Raw genomic sequence first — 18670 nt, 5'->3', positions numbered from 1 at the left:
GCTTCATTGTGCGCTTAAAGCTTTAATGACACAAATCTAAACATAATTCTAGCCATTAGCTGAAATATTGTCGATAAAGCAGAAAACAAACAGGGATCTAAAAGCACTGGAAGTGTGTCTCTTTGCACAGCACAGTGACTTTATCTGATTACAGCATGTGGAGCAGACCTGGGGAAGGAACATGTACAATCAACAGTGCTCAGAAGGTGATTGTTGTTCTTTAATTGATGCAACATATATAGACGTTCTTGTAGTGTGAACAGCAAACGGAGAGCTCAAAGCTGCTAACAGCAAGCCTGAATCCCACCAGTCTTGAACCTGTAGCCCCTCCGATTATGCTGAGAAGTGTTTGATGTTGCAGAAGTGAGTGAGTAAGTGGTCATGTTGTTTCCACAAGGACAGGAGAAGGCTTGTGTTTTTTATTATTGATTTTGAATTCCAGCAGACCTGAGAAAGGGTCCCTCCTTACTTTAGATAAATACATTTTGAGCCGTACATAATATTTAGATTGCAGGCTTTTCAGTCTTTAACTCACAGCTCAAAACAGTGTAGCTACATCAGATGCCTCCTAAACACCTTCTTAGCTTAATGAATTGAGTAGCTGATTTTGAGCTGAATTTGATGCAAAGGTAAACTTTGCTCCTCCTGCCTGGTCAGAGTGATTGGAGTGTCCATGAGACTGCTGGAGGGAATTCTGACAAGTAAGATGTTAACAGGAAGCACTGCTTGAATCCATTTCATTGCTGCAAGCCAGCAACTGTTTAACGTCTGCCTTTCACTGGTGAAAACACAGCCAAAAGCATTGGTTTAAACAACAAGATGCCTTGGAAACTCGTTAACACCACTTTGCATGAAAATCCTTTGCACTGAAAAAATATCGCTCATTTAGTAAGACGTTTAAACAAATTACATTTAAATCAGTTTTACCTTGAAATGGATCAAAGAAGAGAGAGAAGCTGGGATAGAATATGTTTTCTGTGGTTGAAATGATAAAAAAAAGCTCATGAACAGCACAGCCAGTGTTTGTTTCCTCGTGGTACGTTATAGATAGATAGATACTTATAGATACTTATAGAATGATGGAATAGATTCCATTTAAATTTCATCCACTCGCTTATTCCATTTTCATTCCTTCTACAGCCTGTGAAAAACACACATTCATTGATGTTGTTCTCAGCACATGCAGGAAAAAAAGTTGCGTTCTTTCACTAAAGGAAGAGCAACAGAAATCTCTCTGCGCAGTTTGACTGCTTCACGCGCTATGGCCACACGTCAGATCTGCAGATAAAACTCTCTGTAGTTCTTTTGCTGCAGAAAGAAGAGCCCAGGTGTCGGAGGAAAGAGGGGCGCTGGTTAGTGGTAAGTGAAGCTGTGGCCTGCTTGTCTCATATGATTATGCTGAGCTGCTGAAGCCCCGGAGCAGAGCTAATTTCACCCATAATCTGCTTCTTAATCTTTTGAGAACCAACAATAACACTGCCTACCAGTGGTTAATTACATTACTCTGCAAGGCTCAGAAAAGTCCAAAAGGTAAAAAAAAAAAACACAGGCTTGGGGAAAAACGTAACAAGATTATTATTTTATTATCGAGACGTGGAGTTTATTTCCCGTCTGAATTTATTACTGGTGCACCATGTTTTTTTTCCTCCCCTCTTTGTCTCAGTGTTAACAGTTGTGTGCCAGAGCAATAGATGTAAACCCCACTGGTCAGTAACTGTTATATTCTCAAACCCCAAAAAGCAAGAGGGGTGCAGGCCACGCGGAGTGTGCACAGTAGCCGTCTCCTAGGTCTGTGTTTGCGCTTCTGGGGCGTCTGCCAAATAATCCAGAACCACACAGTATTTCAACATTTTCCAGGCATTTTGTAGAAATAAGCATATTTTTTAAAGGTTCACGTTACTATTTTACTACTAGTTTTCTACATTGAAAACTACCACATTGACCTCAGTTCTGGAATGAATCTTCTGGTTCGACCCGTGTGGTAAAATTCAAATCACTTTCCCCACTCCAGATACATTGCAGTCTGGTGAAAGTAGAATGTGATCAGAAGGACTTTAGTTTTTCATCATTCGCACACATGCTGTTCATTCATTCAGTGTAGTAAAATTCTTATTGGTCGTTAGTGCTGAGAGCTGGCAGTCCTCTGCTGCAGGAATGGATTTGACTACTCAGGGCTGGTTTTGCCACTTGAGCTACTTGAACACCACAGATTGGTATTGCACAAAGAGCAACAGTGTGGCTTTGCACAGGACCTTTGCACACTTTAATACTGAAATTTATGTTTTTGTTTATTACATGAAGCATTTACCCAGAGTTAAGAAGCATAATGAAGATTACAAATGAATGGTGGCAGTTAGACCTACCCAGCTCATTTGAAAAAGCCAGAGTATTAGGGTGTTTGGACAACATGGCTTGTTCCAGACTCCCACAACCTTTTGTGTAAAGAAGTGCCTCCTGTTCCTGAATTCAAATTGACACTTAATATAGATTTTAGTTCCCACCATCTAGTATTTGTTTCTGTTGCCAGACTACGCTTTTGAAACATCTGAATTGCTCGACGGGGTGTGTTAAAATGTTTTTTTTTTTGCATAGTATTAAATAATGTCAGGCCTGTTGAAAACAAGGGAAAAAAAAGGTATTTTCGCTGCAGATCCATAATTTTAATTAAAAAGTTTGTTTCAGTCATTAGAATTCCGCTGTTGCTGCTTACAAACATTAAAGTCAATCAGAACTTCAGTAGCTTAGTGAATCAATATTTTTAATATGTTTGTGTTGCAGAGCTGCAGATTTTTGGCTAATGGATCGCACCTATATTGATTTCCATGGGAAATGTTTGTATGATACCGAAATAATTAAAAAAAAAGTCGGACATTATTGGTTTGGAGTTCCAAAGAAGATAGAAGTATAAAGATTGGTTATTGACAAATTTGCCTGGGGTGAATGAACCTTGGGCACTTGAAATAAACTTGTACCATACAGTCATTACTGGCTGGTGCTGTGGCCTCCCTCAACCTTGAGCCAGTCAATAACCTATTATAACAATGCAAATTGTGGCCAAATCAGAGATTTGACATATTGGAATTGCATTCTTTTACAACCGCTAGGTTATACATCATTATTGGATGTGAACACAATATTCATTATGTTTACCCATTGTTTTGTGTGTACTTTATTATGAAGACATATCCACACATAGAGCAAGCTCATGTGTGTATAGGGTTGCATTCAAGCACTGATACCATAGGTTGTTTGTCTAATATATCTAACTGGAAATGTTATATACTGGTCATCACCTAATCACCTATTCAGATACCTAGTCAGTAGGGCGAATAGTTGTCACAGGTGAACTAGATGACACTGTGTGACTGATACTGTATGAAGATACAAGGAGACGTCTCACCACACACTGTACTGTATACTGCATACTGCTGCGGAGAGAATGTCTGCAAATAGCTGGTGGACTTTTATGTTTGCTGACTGACACTCAGTGGAGCAGAGAGTACCTTGCTCAGAGTTCTGTTAAGTTGTAGGTGAATGCCAGTCTGCACAGTAACCTCCAGATGTGCCAGTCTGCACAGTAACCTCCAGATGTGCCAGTCTTAACAGTAACCTCCAGATGTGCCAGTCTTAACAGTAACCTCCAGATGTGCCAGTCCAGTTATCTCCAGATGTGCCAGTCCAGTTAGCTCTTGTTGTGCCAGGGAGACAGAATGAAGGTCCTCCTGAAAAAACAGGAGAAATGGCCGTCTGGTGTAGGGTCCCATTATGCACACATCAGTTATAAGTTATTCCTCCCACATGTCGGGGAACCCCCTGTATTTACTGCTGCCCTGCCCGCTGCTGGGTACCCCACCTGCGCCAGTGCCTCGGGGGGCAGTGTTGTGTTTTTTGGATGACTGCAGACTTTTACAAGCTCAGGATCAACAGGAGTCTGGATATCTTTGTCTTGTACGTCCTGTCAGCTCTGACAGGGTTCCTAGAGAAGGCTGCCGCTGATTGGGTCGTTACTGTCAAACCAATTAACAGTGTATCATTTACAAGACCTTGGACCTTCCACCTTAAAGCGAAAGCAAAAAAGAAATTGTAAATCTCTCCTAGGCCATTTTCAGCCAGCATGGCTTCTGAACCTTGTAAAACCTGAACCAGCAAGCCTTGTAAAAAACATTTCGTTTTTTAGTTGGCTCAACAAACAGTTACGTTTCTGCTCTATGCTCTGTTTTGATGATGTCAGAGTATTCTTGATTTACTATTTACTTAGCAGGAGCCAGACCTGGGCACTCCCCGCCTTCCCACGGCCAACCAAAAGGAATGAATTGAAAGTTAGATATTAGTCCAACATATGGATTAAGCCTGTAAAAAAGATTTTTGCGCTTGTGTTCAGTGAAAGTGCCTCTTCAGTTGTAATGGTATAGTAATCAGTTAAAGAAGTATAAGGTCTGGAATTATACACATGGCAGCTATGCTTCTGAGGCCCCCCACGCAGACACTAACGATAACATTGTAAAGAACTACAGCATTGTGTGATACAATTTTTATTCCTCTCTTACAGTGATTATATGCATAATGTAGCACGTTATTGTATGATTTCCCTTTTAATCAACACAGGACTTCATACAAGTGCAGTGTAAAAGGGCAAACAGAATTAAGGCTTTATATAGCAAAACAGGTTTGATTTGCTAAGCTCCCAGCATTCTAAAATACACAAATTTGTTCCACCAAGTTTTCCGATGACTTGCAGATGGGCAATGATTAATCAGAGAGCTAACTGTGAAGTAGTTTGCAATTAAACTGGAAAGCTCTGAAGCATGCTAATTGAATCAGAAAATTAGAGACACTGAACAGTAATTGGCTAGTTCTCATGCAGCAGGTGCCAGGCTACTCAACTGTGGAACAAGGTATTTAAGTCACATTAGCAGTAGTAAAAATACTCCTTGATATGGAACAGTTAGATTTTCTGCTCATTTTCACCATGGATGTCAAAACAGACCAACCGCAGTACAGTGCAATTACAGTGTGCGCTGTTGAGGCGGAAATCAAGTTTCCAAGAGTTGTCATTCCTGGAGAAATTTTGTTGCAAGAGTCTCAACTCATTAATTGTTACTGCACTGAGAGCAAACCTTCTGTATATCAGCTCTAGATAATACCAATAAACTGAAGAGGGTGACAGCATTAGTTTCCTTTGCATGCTTTCGAGTCCATTAAAGTTGCTCAAGATTTGATCTTCCCAACACCAGTAGATGATTTCTTGTTTGTATTTATCTGATGTTCAGAAGTCAAAAGACTCCATTATAAGGCCTGTTCTTGGCTTTTGAAAGCATCGGAGTAATGCTTTCAGTCATTCCTCTCCTCTCACAGGACTGAATTTCGCCTCATAAGATGTACATATATTTCTTTATCCTTTCACTAGAAGACGGGTAGATGAAAACTACTCAAAAACTGACTAAATTGCTGTGAGTGTTTTCCATCTCTGTGATTGTAAAATATAGAAAGCCTTTGGTGTTCATCTGGAAAGGCAACGTCTTTCAGGCCTGCTAGAGACTGCCTCTCTTAAGCTCAGTAGAGATAACTTTAAACCAAGTGCCGTGCCACACAAGCTCAGAAGCACAATGGAACATCAATATCAGAACCCCAGTTCTAGCTCTTAATGTATTCTGCTCAGAGCCTCAATGTTAACTTTGATATCTTTATTGAGGATGCCAAACAGACTGTTATGCTAGGATGTGAAGTTGAAAAATGCCTTTACCGAGGAGAATTACAATTTTTTTTGTTTTTGCTCAAACATTTTTTTTTATTTGGAGCATGATGTTTGGGTTATTGTAGAGTTTTATCTCCCTGTTCCAGTGTTGAGCTGTTAGTCAGATGTTTCTTTTGTGTGTAACAGGCAATTAATTTCATACGTAAATACCAACGTTCTGGTGTAGAAGAGATGACACACATCAATTTTACAATATAGTTCTAGATAAGAAAGGATGTTTTCTGGGTCGCATCCAAACATTTTACAGTGCACTCCAAAGCGATTTGATCAGCACTGTTAAAACCAATAATTTTGCTCTACAGTCATGCAATTTGTATTAGTGATCAATATGAATGATAAGTACTTCTTAATATATGTTTGAATTTATAGCAATTTCCATAGGAGAACAAAACACGTTTGTTTTCACTCCACCATGATTTAAATTGATTGTAGGTGCTAGGACACCCTTTTACTTAAAAAAAAAGTTTAAAAGTCAGTGTTTGATATCATTTCCCTTTCAGACTGTAACTAAATAAAGTCTGCAATCCAGTGAGCTCATCAAACTATGTGTAATTGTTGGAGATGCTTTGCCAAGTCTTTGCTGCAGCCAGTTTGAGTTCTTGCCTGTTAATGGGGCATTCTGACCTTACTGTTTTGAAAATGCAGCCAGTCCCAGAGGTGGCCATGCATGATGGCCTCCACCAGGCTTCACAGATGAGCTGGTGTGCTTTTGTGCATCCGCAGTTCCTTTCTTTCTCCACACTTCAACTTCCCATGACTTTGTTAAGGGTTTATCTTGGCCTTATCTGTCTGTAACGCTTTCTTCCAGAGCTCTCCTGGATCGTGTTTGCATTTTGGCAAAAATGTCCAAAGCACGTCATGCCCGCCTCGGGAACTGGCTCCCTCGTCTTTATTGGTGATGCAGCTCATGATGGCAGCAGCAGAATGAATTCGGAAGTTGACTGAAACCTTTTGTCTGTTTTTGTAGAAGAAAAAATGCTTCTGTTCTTATTGGGCAATGAGCAGGAACAGCCAGTGCAACACAAGAGTCCGTCAGGAGAAAGAAGTGGAAGCCAAGCCAATCTCCAGATTTAAATCCACTTCAGCATGTACAATACAAATTGTAGTCACAACAGCCCAAGAACAGGCAGGAACTGAAGAAGGCTGCTGCAGAGAGTTTACTGAGCTCCAAGAGCCACAGACATTATGCAGTCCTCTGAAATGTACTTAAAGTGAATTTGCCCCAGAACGTGACATCACTGGGTTGGACATGAAGTAAGTTTTCTTCTAATATGATATGGATGCACAGACATCCTGTCCAAATTACAGTAAAAACAAAACTGGACAGAAAAGAAAACACACTTCAGATTGAACATATAGCAGTGATGTGTCCAAAACTCCAGCCCAGATTTATGCTAAATTAGGTGACTTAAGGCCTTCTTGTCTTCAAATTCCAAAATTTCCCTGAGTCCTAGCAACACAGTTTCTGCACCCACTGCACAAGACCGGGAACAACTATAAAGAGGCCTCCAGAGAACTGTGTTCATTTCCCACCACAATAAAGACATCCAACTGGGAAAAACGCAGTGCAGAATATCTCATTGCATACCGCCTGGGAGGATAAAGACTCTCCAAATCTACTTCCAGCACAGAATCACAAAGTTAAGTTAAAACTGAAAAGAGGTCTATTAGGTATGACTTCCAGGAGTCTCATCATCTTTGCAGTGCTTTTCTGCGCTCGTAGCTCATGTTAATGCCATAGATCCAGTCCATGTGTCTAGCCAACTGTTCTAGTTTTTCTGCATCAGTATTCCTCAGTTCTGTTCCATGAACCATGCAGTAATCCAGTGTTTTACCAGCACTGTTTTTATTCTAATCGTTAATGCTTGCTTCCAGTGAGCAGCGTGATTGAAATGCCAGGGTTCTGTATATATATAAAGTATATGTACACTTTGTGCTAGTTATAAAAACTGTTATCCGTGGGGAGCACAGTTGGATCCTTGTAAATGTGAATGCAAATGTGCATATTTCTTGGCTGTTGACTATGTAGGCTTAATCGGAAACTCCAGGGAGAAGAAGACATCTGTGACAAAGTATCTCACTTTTGACAAGGACCTTGTATCTATAAGCTTTTTTGCTGTGATCAAATTAGCTTATAATCTATCTGAATAAGGAGTGGGGACATCGACTTAACAGTGTTTCTCCTTTTATCCATAAATCTGTGGATAAGCTCTTGTTATAGAAATCCCAGTCTATGGCCTCAGAAGGATCTAACTTCACATCTGCTGTGCAATTCTTACCCTTACTGGATTTTCTTCACTTTTGCGTTGTCTTGGTAACTTGAAATGGAAGGTCCAGAAATTTGCACTGTTAAAAGCATTTATCCATCATTACGGTGTGAAAAAATCTCTGAAGTCCAGTATCAGTCATATAGTAGCTGGCGTTAAATTCGCTATAAAATAAAGCATATTGAAATTCTGTGTTGCCTAAAACACTTAGGACATGAATCCTCATCAGCAAATAAAAGAAACATTCTCGTAGAAAATCCATCTGTGATTGGTGTGCAGATTAAAATATTGCCGTAGTGTAAAAGGGTTTTAGCTTTTTACCTTTTAATATAGTGTTAGAATATTGACAGAGAATCGGAACCCTGCTTCATGTAAACTATAGTTTCCATTCTGAATAACAATTCCTGTTTTCGGAGTCAATTACACACTTTGTTTCTTCTCTTAAGAATGTTTACAAATGGAGTGTGTGGAGATCCAATAAGAGGTTACAGACTTAGAAAAATGATTCAGCTATAGGATCAGAAATGCTTAAATACTGGCAGAGAATCAGAGCATTTTGCACTGGTAGACAAAGACCATCTGCTTCAAAGTGTATCAGCCAATTCAAAACCTAATTCCAGCTCTTGCATGATGAGCTTGTTAAACAATTTAAAATCACTGTGCAAACTGTCCCTTAAAATTCAGTATTTACAGCATTTCTTCTTTTTTTTTTTACCATTTTGTAAACTATTCTGGATGTAATCATTTTGGGATTAACAGCGTCTTCAGATGGTTGGTGTACTAACAAAAGTGTAGGACATTTGAACTTGCTTCTGAAGTGTCCACACCTATTTCGGCTGTATTGGCCTTCGTCTAAGATAAGCCCATTGTTACAGGTTTGGTTTTCGTAATTAATTCAGTTGGCGAGCTAATGAGGAACAGTCGGATGTCGCCTGTTATGACAAAAATAGATTGGTCAGTGACGAAGAGAAGGGAATTTGGATTAATTAAAGATTTGGCATAATTCCTCTACATTTTTACTTATGCAGCAATGGAATGCAGTCTTACTCTCACACAACAGGCCAAACCCTTACGCTTTGCATTGCATGAGGGTTTTCATCGCGAGTAGCAATGTATGGGAAAACAGGCTAATCTCTTGCTGAAGAGCTGTCACTTTGGTGAAAAAAAAGTCTTCACTGGGTCTCAGGAAATCCTGCATTGCTGATCCAAAGTAGAGAATAAGGGGAGAATGATGACCCACCTGCTTTTAAGCCATTTGTCTTTTAACATGCCACTGACACCATAGCCCCATACTGGAGGATCAGCACCAGCTGGAGGCGTTGGAGGAGAGAAGCAGCGTTCACCTACAGCACTGCGTTCCCAACGCACCCGGGGGCCTGCAGAGTTCATTGCATTGCTGAAACCCAGGAGAGCTCTGGCTGCCTCCCCCCACCCTACTCTCAGCCGGCTGTGCAGGGGGCATCCTCATCACCACTGTCTAGGGACATGACCGAGGCTTGAACCCGCGACCAGAGAGCTCAGCCTGCTCAACCTGTGTTGAGACATTTAGCGGTCGAGTCAGTCAGGAGCCCCCATGCTGTGGACTGTGATGATCAGGTCCTTTTTAAACACGTCAGATCCATCCCATCTAATGAAAGTGGCTTATTTTTGTTTTTATTTAGTGAAACGCGTAGCTACAATCTCCCTGTTTGAATTCCTGTCGAAGTCTAATGGTTTGGTTGTCCCAGTGTTTCAGATAGCATGCAGCAAGGCTGGTGCAGAGCAGTTTGTATGTCTGACGTACCACAATTAACAGAGACTAGGCAGGAACACTTTCCAAAGGTCAAAGGTGTCTCCAGTTCTTTAGCACTCTGGCTGACTCAGCATTTTGTGAGACCAAATGCTAAATAGGATTAAAAGGTAATTCGGACTGATCTGATCAGGTGGCCTTTTTTTATTCAGCTTTGTGAATGCAGTTCAGGCCAGACCCGTGTTTTGCGTCGGCCTTACAGTTCAGTCTTGAAAGGCAGAGAGGATGGTGCACATGCATGGACAGGCCCGTGTGTAGTAATGCTGTGAGAATATGCCATCGTTCTGCGGGTAAAATAAGTTAGGCAATTTCCAGTTGTTTACCAACGTAATATATTTTTTTATCATTCTCCACTTTAAAATATGTAAGCATGTTCATGAAGGTCTGATGCTGATTTGTTCCAAGTAATAAAGGTCTTCATTTGAAATTAAATTAATACCTGAAATGGATATCCCCCAAATGATCAGATTTGATTATCTGTGTAAGATTGTGCAATGTCATGCACATTCTTCATTAAAGACATACAGGATACAGTGTGATAATAGAGAATCTTTTTATTACCCAGGTGACCAATCTCACTATATTTGTTGGAAAACACATAACAGGTAGAGAAATTTAGAACTTTAGGATAAATGCAAGTTGTATTGTTGTTGTTTTTTTCCCCCAATATAATTGCTGTTTAAAAAAGGGAAATCACCAGACATGAGCTGTCATCTATCCATAAGAAGAAGAAAATCACAAAATTACAAACACTGCACTGACATGGAGCCCAAGGGCATTGACTGACGTAGGGAGGAGTGCTCATTGGACAGGCAGGTGGCACCACTGCTGTGTACCTGGCTGCTGTTTCCCTGTGCATATTACTGCAGTCATCATAATAATCCTCCTTTAATATAGTGCCTTTCGTGACACAGCATCTCCAGGCTCTTTACAATGAAACAAAGCGAAAGCAGAACCATAAGAAATGTTTGAATACACAATTTAATATAATAAAGATGATTAGAAGTGCGTTTTAAAAATCTGGAAGTGCTGACTGACTCAAAGGATCTAATTCTGGCTTCCCAACTGAACGACAGGCGTGTCCCTTCCAGTTTGGTCCAGTTGTCTTTCCCATGAGAGCTGTGAGCTGGGCCGTCAGAAGACCCAGGCTTCACTTCCTGGTTCTTTTTTAAGATCATTCTGATTTTCTTCACATGTCTAGAAATACACAAAACAGTGTTCTGAAAAATAAATTAAACGTTCAGAATTAAATTTCAAAGGTACTGTACCTTGTGCCAGTACCTTAGAACATCCAGAAAGTTTGAGATATCCGACAAAATGTTGTTGTTTTTTTTTCGGTTCTTGCAGATATTTTTCTAGGTGGAAGAAGAGAGATTTTCCTTTTTGAAATAAGAAGTGTGTGCATTGATCCCCAAGGATGCCAAAAAGCATTATTTGCACATTTAAATTAGGTTTATCATAATCTCAGTTTTTTTCCCTTCAGTTCCACAGAAAAAGAAGTTAAATGGAATGGATTTAGTTCCTCAGCTCTAATCTCTTTAAAACATTTTACAGTCACAAAAAGCAGCATCATAGAGCCAAAGTACTGTGTATATGCAATTAGTAAGCCACATGCAAAGGTAATAGATATCCTAAGCAGTTTTTCACTTTTTTAATTTCTTTTGGCTTGAAACAATACTCGTAATGAAAGCTTTTTAGATTAAAACACCATGTTGAAACCCCAAATATAACTGAAGATTTTTTTTCTTGGAATGGTTGAGAAACACAAAGAAAAACAATCTTAAAACATGTGGCATTTAATGAATGTCTGTTATGTTAAGCCGAACTGCCATGAGTTTGAATTTGGATCGACTCCTAACCCTGATCACAGCTTTGTTACTCACATGCTTGTCTGCCTGCTACATCACTTTGCCTGGGAAAAAAAAACATGTGTTGTGTCATTCTGATTTATTTCCTTTTGCCGCGTGATATCACTGATTTCAGCATCATAGTTTCTAGTGGCCTGATACTCTTAGGGTAACAGGAGTTTCTCTTTGATTATCGGTTTGAAAGGGGTCGGATTGTGTGAGCTGTAGGTATTTATGAAAGACAAGAGCCGGGTCTGGGTATTTCACAGTAGATGGTTACAGACACACATGTATATGAAAAGAGCTATTAAATGCATTTCATCTGCTGGCTGTGCAGTGTGAAGCTGAGCCTACAGCTTGTTAAACACAAGTGGGCCTGATTAATGTGCCATATTTTCCTCCCTGCTCTTCCAGAAGAAGAGTCCAAAGCCAATTTTTCGAATGCCTTCCTTATCTGTGCTGCAATGTATTAGTTTTGATAACTATGTATATTTCTAAATGGTCTTGTGTGTGGGGGGAGGCAGGAGAGAGGGGCTCAGGGTGTCAGACAGTGGAGAGGAATGACATCTCAGGTGTTTCACTGGAGAAGATGGGGGTGATGGTGAACCTTCAAGCTCCCTCTCAAGCCAGACAAGCAGCTGAACTCAACTTTTAATCCAGGGGATATTGCTGTGCTGTGGTGCACCCATCACTTTCATCGTTTGATTCAAGTACAGTAGCCATGTGGCAGTGCAATCGTTAAATTTAGTGGTTGTGTCAGAAGCCTACCGATTCAAATGGGTCAGCTAACAAAGGAGTTTGTTCTGAGAGCTGGTTGCAACCTGCTGACCAGATGCCAGTGACTCAGTGCCCATTTTAGTAAGAGAGAAGATCACTTTATTGGCCGTATACAATTTCTTGCATTGGGAATTTGTCTTTTCGCATACCCCAGCTTGCTCTCCATGAGACAGGCACACAGAGTGGGAGAGAGAAGCTTGGGGTCAGAGTGCAGGGTCAGCAATGTGTACGACACCCCTGGAGAAGCTGGGGTTAAGGGCCTTGTTCAGGGGCCCAACAGAGTAGGATTCCTCTGCTTTCCGTGGGATTTGAACCGGCAACCTTCCAGCCAAAGAGCCACCTCTCTGCTCCTTTAGTGCCCGAACACACTCGGACCCTCACTGTCGTAGGATCACGTCAGATCACACTTTGATGCCTATTTTGAAACGGTCCCGGTTGAGTCGAAAACTGAATTTTCGTATTCCGGTAAAGCAGACCCTGTGGGAGTGAGCCAGAGCTCTGGAGAAGCGGAGAGGGACAGGGTAGATAAGGAATCAGGGGAGAGTGGATGGCGAGCGTCCAAGGATTCTGCTTGACGCACAGAACGGCTTCATCCTGAAAGTAAGCAAATCAAAGGCTTGAAGGCAGTGACCCACGTGGTCTAATGGATCGATTAAAAATATGATGAGCAGAAAGAAAGAGCGTTCGAAAAGACTTAAAAAGTACAAGATCCTGCTGAAGAAAACATAATGAACTGTCGGTACAGGTAAAATAAGTAATAAATTAAGTATTTTTTCAAGTATTAGCTCAGCAAAAGAACAGTGGAAGATGAAGTGTCTCAGAGATAAGAATGGTAATCCTTCAGAGGATGACAGGCAGTGGCTTATATGTTAAATGACTATTTCACTCAGGTGTTCGCCAAGGAAAAGTCTGACAAAATGCCTCAGGCTGAGGAAAGACAAAGTTCTGTATTAAATAATATTAGCATAGCGCAGGCAGACGTGTTACAGGAATTAGAAGCTAATCTCCGGGGTCTAACGATGTTCTACCCATTGTACTTAAAGAAACAAGAGATGTTATTCTTAGGCTGCTAACACAACTCTTTCAGAAAACTCTTTCAGAAATCGCTCAAGACAGGGGTAGTACCTATGGCCTGGAAAATGGCTCATCTAGTGCCCATCCATAGAAAGACTGACAAAACAGAACCAGTTAATTGTAGACCAATTAGTCTGACATTACGTTATTTGGGTTCAGAATTAAACTACAGGATCATATTCTTTACAATATGACTATCATTTTAATGGAAGTTAAGAAATGGACTAGATGGGTTGGAACGTGATCATCCCGCAGTGCGCAGGTTGGCGGAGTCAGCGAGTGCTGGCCTTGAAACTGAAACTGATTAGAAAGAGTGGTTGAACCAACGAAAAACCAAAATTAACCCAGTCGTGCATTTGCAAAACCCTGTGAAAATCCTGTAGACACCTAGCCCATCTGATCTGCAGTAATTTTCTGGCTGTGTGTACCTTTCGGCTAACCCGGTAGCACCTGCACAGCTCCAGCTAAACAGTTTGATATTCCCAATCCGTGCCACCACGTCAGCATGGTGATACATGTCCCCCACCCAGCGTGGGGGAGAGTGTGTCGTAGAAGGAGGTAGAGCGAATGAGCAGCAAACATGGGGTTTTTGCTTCACTGGCAGTGAGGGTGCCTCTGACCCCACTACAACCCTGTGCCAACCTCATGATGTGTTCTGGTCCTGGTGAGGATACAAGCTGCCTGCTGTCATGCAAAGCATTTGTTGTGCTCCAGAGTCCTTGGAAATCAAGTGCAGTGACACAGATGGGCAACCCTTCCTTAAACACTGCACAGAGTCTGTGCCCTTTCAAATCCTTAACTTTTTAAACGTACATAAAAAACAAACAAAATTAACTCGTTTTTGGCATCCTAATGTCAATGTTTGCCATCATCCTTCCATTTTGTAAAACCTCAAATTTCAGTATAAGAAACTCTGTTCCCCCAATTACCCTGTCAGGCGCACAAAAACCATGTTGTTAAGTATGTGGGCACAAGCTTTTATAGACAGGGAGATTTTGTTATTTTTAAACAAACACTTGTGTGATCAGGTTCTATTTACCACCCATGTGCAAGCAATTTGAAGCCTCTTTGGTACTTTCTGAACTAGTTATTATTTTAACACCAAAGTACGGCCATAAATCAACAAGAAACGTGAAGAGGATCTCTTCAGCTCACTGATCCCCGTAGGCCCGCATTAAAATTATTTTCTGAGCCCTTCATGAAATAGCCAATGACTTGAAAACCAATATGAATGCAAACCATCGTTTTAAAGTACTCTTTCCAAGCAATTGCATTATAATAGCCTTTTAAAAGAACCCTGCTGTAATTGCACTATGATATCATGCTAATGGGCACAAGAGGAAAGTCCCAGTAGCTCGTTAGCTAAAATGTACCACTGCTTGAGCTGGACTACAGTGGCTTCACGCCTGGTAGCCATTCAAAAACAAACCAGAATGGTAAATATGTTACTATATGGGTAGGATAAAAAACACTACTTTTACAGTTCCCCGGGCTAAACTGATCTGTTAGTACTTACAAAAACAGTTTTGCATATGTCCAGCATCTCAAATAATTGGATCTTTAGTTCTTAAAATGATTTGACCCAGAATTTTTTGTAATAATCAGCAGGATGCAGTTTTTTTTTAAGAGAAGTCATTTTGAACAGTGGAAATGTAGTATCTTGTTTCCCATGCCTCTTCTCTAATAGTGTTTTCAGATGAATGATGAGCCTCTCCTTTTTCATGGTAAAGTTTGCTAGTCGTATTATATCATCATAATGCAGTGCTGGTTTCTTTGTGGATTTTATCAAACTTTTGGGTCTAACGTCAGAGTGGCAATGTCATTAGTGAAACATCGCTGTGCTTAAAGGCTGTGAATACAACGGCATGTTATAATCAGATACCTAACACTTTGAAACTTAACCTGGTTATTAGTTGAAAGTTATTGGACATTTTCCAAAAAGAGCTGTCTTCTCAGCAGGATGTATTATTTTTTAGGTGTTTTTCAATCTAGCATTTTAACCTTCATTAAGGTTTACTGTGTCTCTTAATAATAAAAATGACAAGGCAGGACTAATCCAAAAATCATTTTTGACCGAAGCAAATATGCATCATATGAGTAAATCTGAATATGTATTTTTTGCAGAGTGATTGTAGGTTAGTATGACTAGAACTGCTTTAATGCTTGTGGACTCTTGAGTGAATTTTCTTGATATATGTTCTCACCTTTTTCTCTTATTGGTCTGATAGATTCTTAACGGTTCAGAAATTCTTCACCATGTTTTGTTTTTCATTCCCCACTCAAGCCTCCCAACAACTTTACCGCTGGAAGAGGTGTTAGTTGGACTAGTAGGGAGCTCTCACCCAGCGGTCTCTGTGGGTCCTAATGCCCCAGTGTAGTGATGGGGACACTAGACTGTAAAAAAGGTGCCATCTTTTGTATGAGATGTTAAACTGAGGTCCTTACTCTCATTAAAAATCCCAGGGCATTTCTCAAAAAGAGGAGGGGTGTTGACCCTGGTGTGCTAGCCAGATGTCTCGCTGGCTTTTATCAATCATGGCCTCCTAATAATCCCCATCTCTGAACTGGCTTCATCCCTCTGCTCTCCGCCCCACTGGTAGCTGGTGTGTGGAGCACTCAGGCTGCAAGCGCATCTCCCCATTACCTGTAAAGCACTTCAAGTGGAGTGTCCAGAAAAGTGCTATATAAGTCTAAGGATTATTTATTATTTTACAAGTGACACTTGACACTTATTGTACAAGTGACACTAGACACCCACAGAATAGGGTATTCCCATTTGATTTAATTTTTTTAGGTATATCCTGGACATAGAAAGTCTTATTGTAATACTTCACTGGGGCGTAATCATGAAGCCTTAAAACACTCAGATCAGTCCCAACTTGCATTGCCAACACCCAACACCTGATGTTGAACAGTGACTCCTGGGCAGACAAAAGAAGCACTGTAATTGTAACGTGGCTGTTTGAGGATTTTTACAGCCTGCAGTGCACTTTCACCCCAGTTCAAGCTTAACTAAGTACAGTTTTTTAAATTGAACAGCTTCTCTTCTTTTATTTTTCTGAATATGCATTGTAAAAGTGCTCGAGATAAGTACAGTGTAAGTATTGTATAAAAGACCAGAATAAACGGACAGTTCTAGGCTGTGCTTTGTGTAGCAGACCTCCTGCTGACTTTCCACTAAGGTTAATGATTGAAGCTACACACCCGCTTGTTCAACACAGGCTTCCTCAGCTCTCTGCCCATGCATAGTCACTTTTAAAGACATCTTAATCTTACCACCCTGAAGCTGAAGCAAGATGCAGCATCTGTTGATCTAAAGTTGATTTTTTTTTTGTTTGGTTTCTGGTTTCTTTTCTTTTGCACTTGCTTCTGTATTGGAATTTAACACCAAGTCCTGGAGGAGATAGTAATGGGACTTCATAAGTTGAAATGGCACTTCAATATCTTTGATTTTATAAGAGTACATATGTCTTTATACAAAGAACAGTGTATAAAGCGTAACAAGCGTCCCAGCCATGATGTTGAAGCCAATATCCTTGATTCTTCCAAGAAAGTGCTGGATGAGATCCTTAGATCCATTAGCTACTAAATACCAAACACACTACATGGGCTGGATGTCCTCCCCATTGTTTGTGACATTTCTTCTACTCTTCGTGAAATCAATTTAGGAGCCTTATACAATTTCTTGCATTAGGAATTTGTCTTTTTGCAAACCTCAGCTTGCTCTCCATGAGAAACACAGACAGGGGAGAGAAGCTGGGGGGTCAGAGCACAGGGTCAGCCATTTATACGGCACCCCTGGAGCAGCTGGGGTTAAGGGCCTTGCTCAGGGGCCCAATGGAGTAAGATTCCTCTGCCAGCTGTGGGATTTGAACCGGCAACCTTCCAGCCACAGGCACAGATCCTTAACCACAGTGCCACCAAGCTGGAAAGCAAGCTGGGGTATGCAAAAAGACAAATTCCTAATACAAGAAATTGTATGTGGCCAATAAAGTCATCTTATCTTATCTCTTTTCCACTTGATCAAGCTCTCAATCCCTTCTCCTGTTGCTCTAGGCAGAAGCACTGACTTCCCCTCTCTTCACGCTGTGTCTGAAGGACTATGCAGATGTGTTCTTGTTCTGCCCCTACGGTGCTTCCCAACCTGTCCAAATTGTCTTGAAAGCTGCCCTCCTTTTCTCCAATGTAAAAAAACAAGCTGGTTGGTTTGCTCCCACCTCGGATGATGAAGCATCCAAACCAGACTGAGCTCCACAAACACCTGAAGAACCAGATGTGGGAGATATCTAAGAGAGCAGGAAGGAGCTCATTCAGGCCTGCTTGCTGGCTTGATTTGGGGCAGGTGGGGCCGATGGGAATCGGTGGGATTGGTCTGGGGGTCCTGTAGCGTCCTGAGCACACCGTTCCCACATGACCGCGCTCAGATGTTCCCACGCCTTCTGCTCGTGGCTGGGGAAGTGACTGAGATAAAAGCCTGGCTTTGCTTCATTAGTTTCAGGAAGCGCGGAGCTTTCATTGACATCTGCTGGCTCTTTTAAACAGGTAAATTTACTTGAGTGTTCAAGCCGTGCAATAGCTAAGGTATTACTGTGATCATTAACCACTGAAGTGATTAAAAGTTCTGCAAATGAAGTCTTTAAATGGAGACAGATGTCGGTGCGGTACAATTTCCTCTTTTTTTGCCATTGCGGTCCACTGTACTGCCTTTGTGTAGCACATTTCTTCTCTGTTAATTATTATTCCTCGAGAACATACATCATCCACCCATTTTCCACCCACTTGAATTTCATCCCATTCGGGGTGGAGGAGCTGAAGCGTATCCCAGCATACAATGGGTGCACAGAAGTATACACCCTGGGCAGGACACCAGTCCATCTCAGGGCACACACAGACACAACCGCACACACACTCACAACCAGGGCTGTTTTCCCAGAGGCAGCATGTTTTGGGATTGTGGGAGGAACCAGGCGCACCTGGGGGAAACCCACAAAAGAACATACTAACTCCACACAGATATCACCTCAGGTCCGGAACTGAACCCAGGGCCCCAACGCTGTGAGGCTGTAGAGTTAGTCACTGCGCCACTGTGTCAACAATTCTGCTTACATTTCTAGCTTTGTTTCTTTCTCTCTTTTTTATTTTCTCTTGGACTGGCCACATA

The 18670-nt window shown here is 41.2% G+C and overlaps 1 protein-coding gene across 2 annotated transcripts in view; it reads left to right on the top strand.

The window, feature by feature from the left end:
• The window catches only part of arb2a (ARB2 cotranscriptional regulator A), a 183367-nt gene that overhangs the window by 143166 nt on the left and 21531 nt on the right, over positions 1-18670 (top strand). The window contains exon 11 of one of the 2 annotated variants that reach the window (XM_069187516.1): positions 1315-1359. The exons of the other annotated variant lie outside the window; for it this stretch is intronic. Within the exon in view, the coding sequence (XP_069043617.1) occupies positions 1315-1359 (45 nt within the window). The remainder of the gene's footprint in view (positions 1-1314; positions 1360-18670) is intronic. 2 annotated transcript variants of the gene reach the window in all.

This window comes from Lepisosteus oculatus, chromosome 3, assembly GCF_040954835.1.
Source record: "Lepisosteus oculatus isolate fLepOcu1 chromosome 3, fLepOcu1.hap2, whole genome shotgun sequence".
Lineage (NCBI taxonomy): Eukaryota > Metazoa > Chordata > Actinopteri > Semionotiformes > Lepisosteidae > Lepisosteus > Lepisosteus oculatus.
Note: the sequence above shows the minus strand (reverse complement) of the source record. Positions and strands in the feature narration are given on the sequence as shown.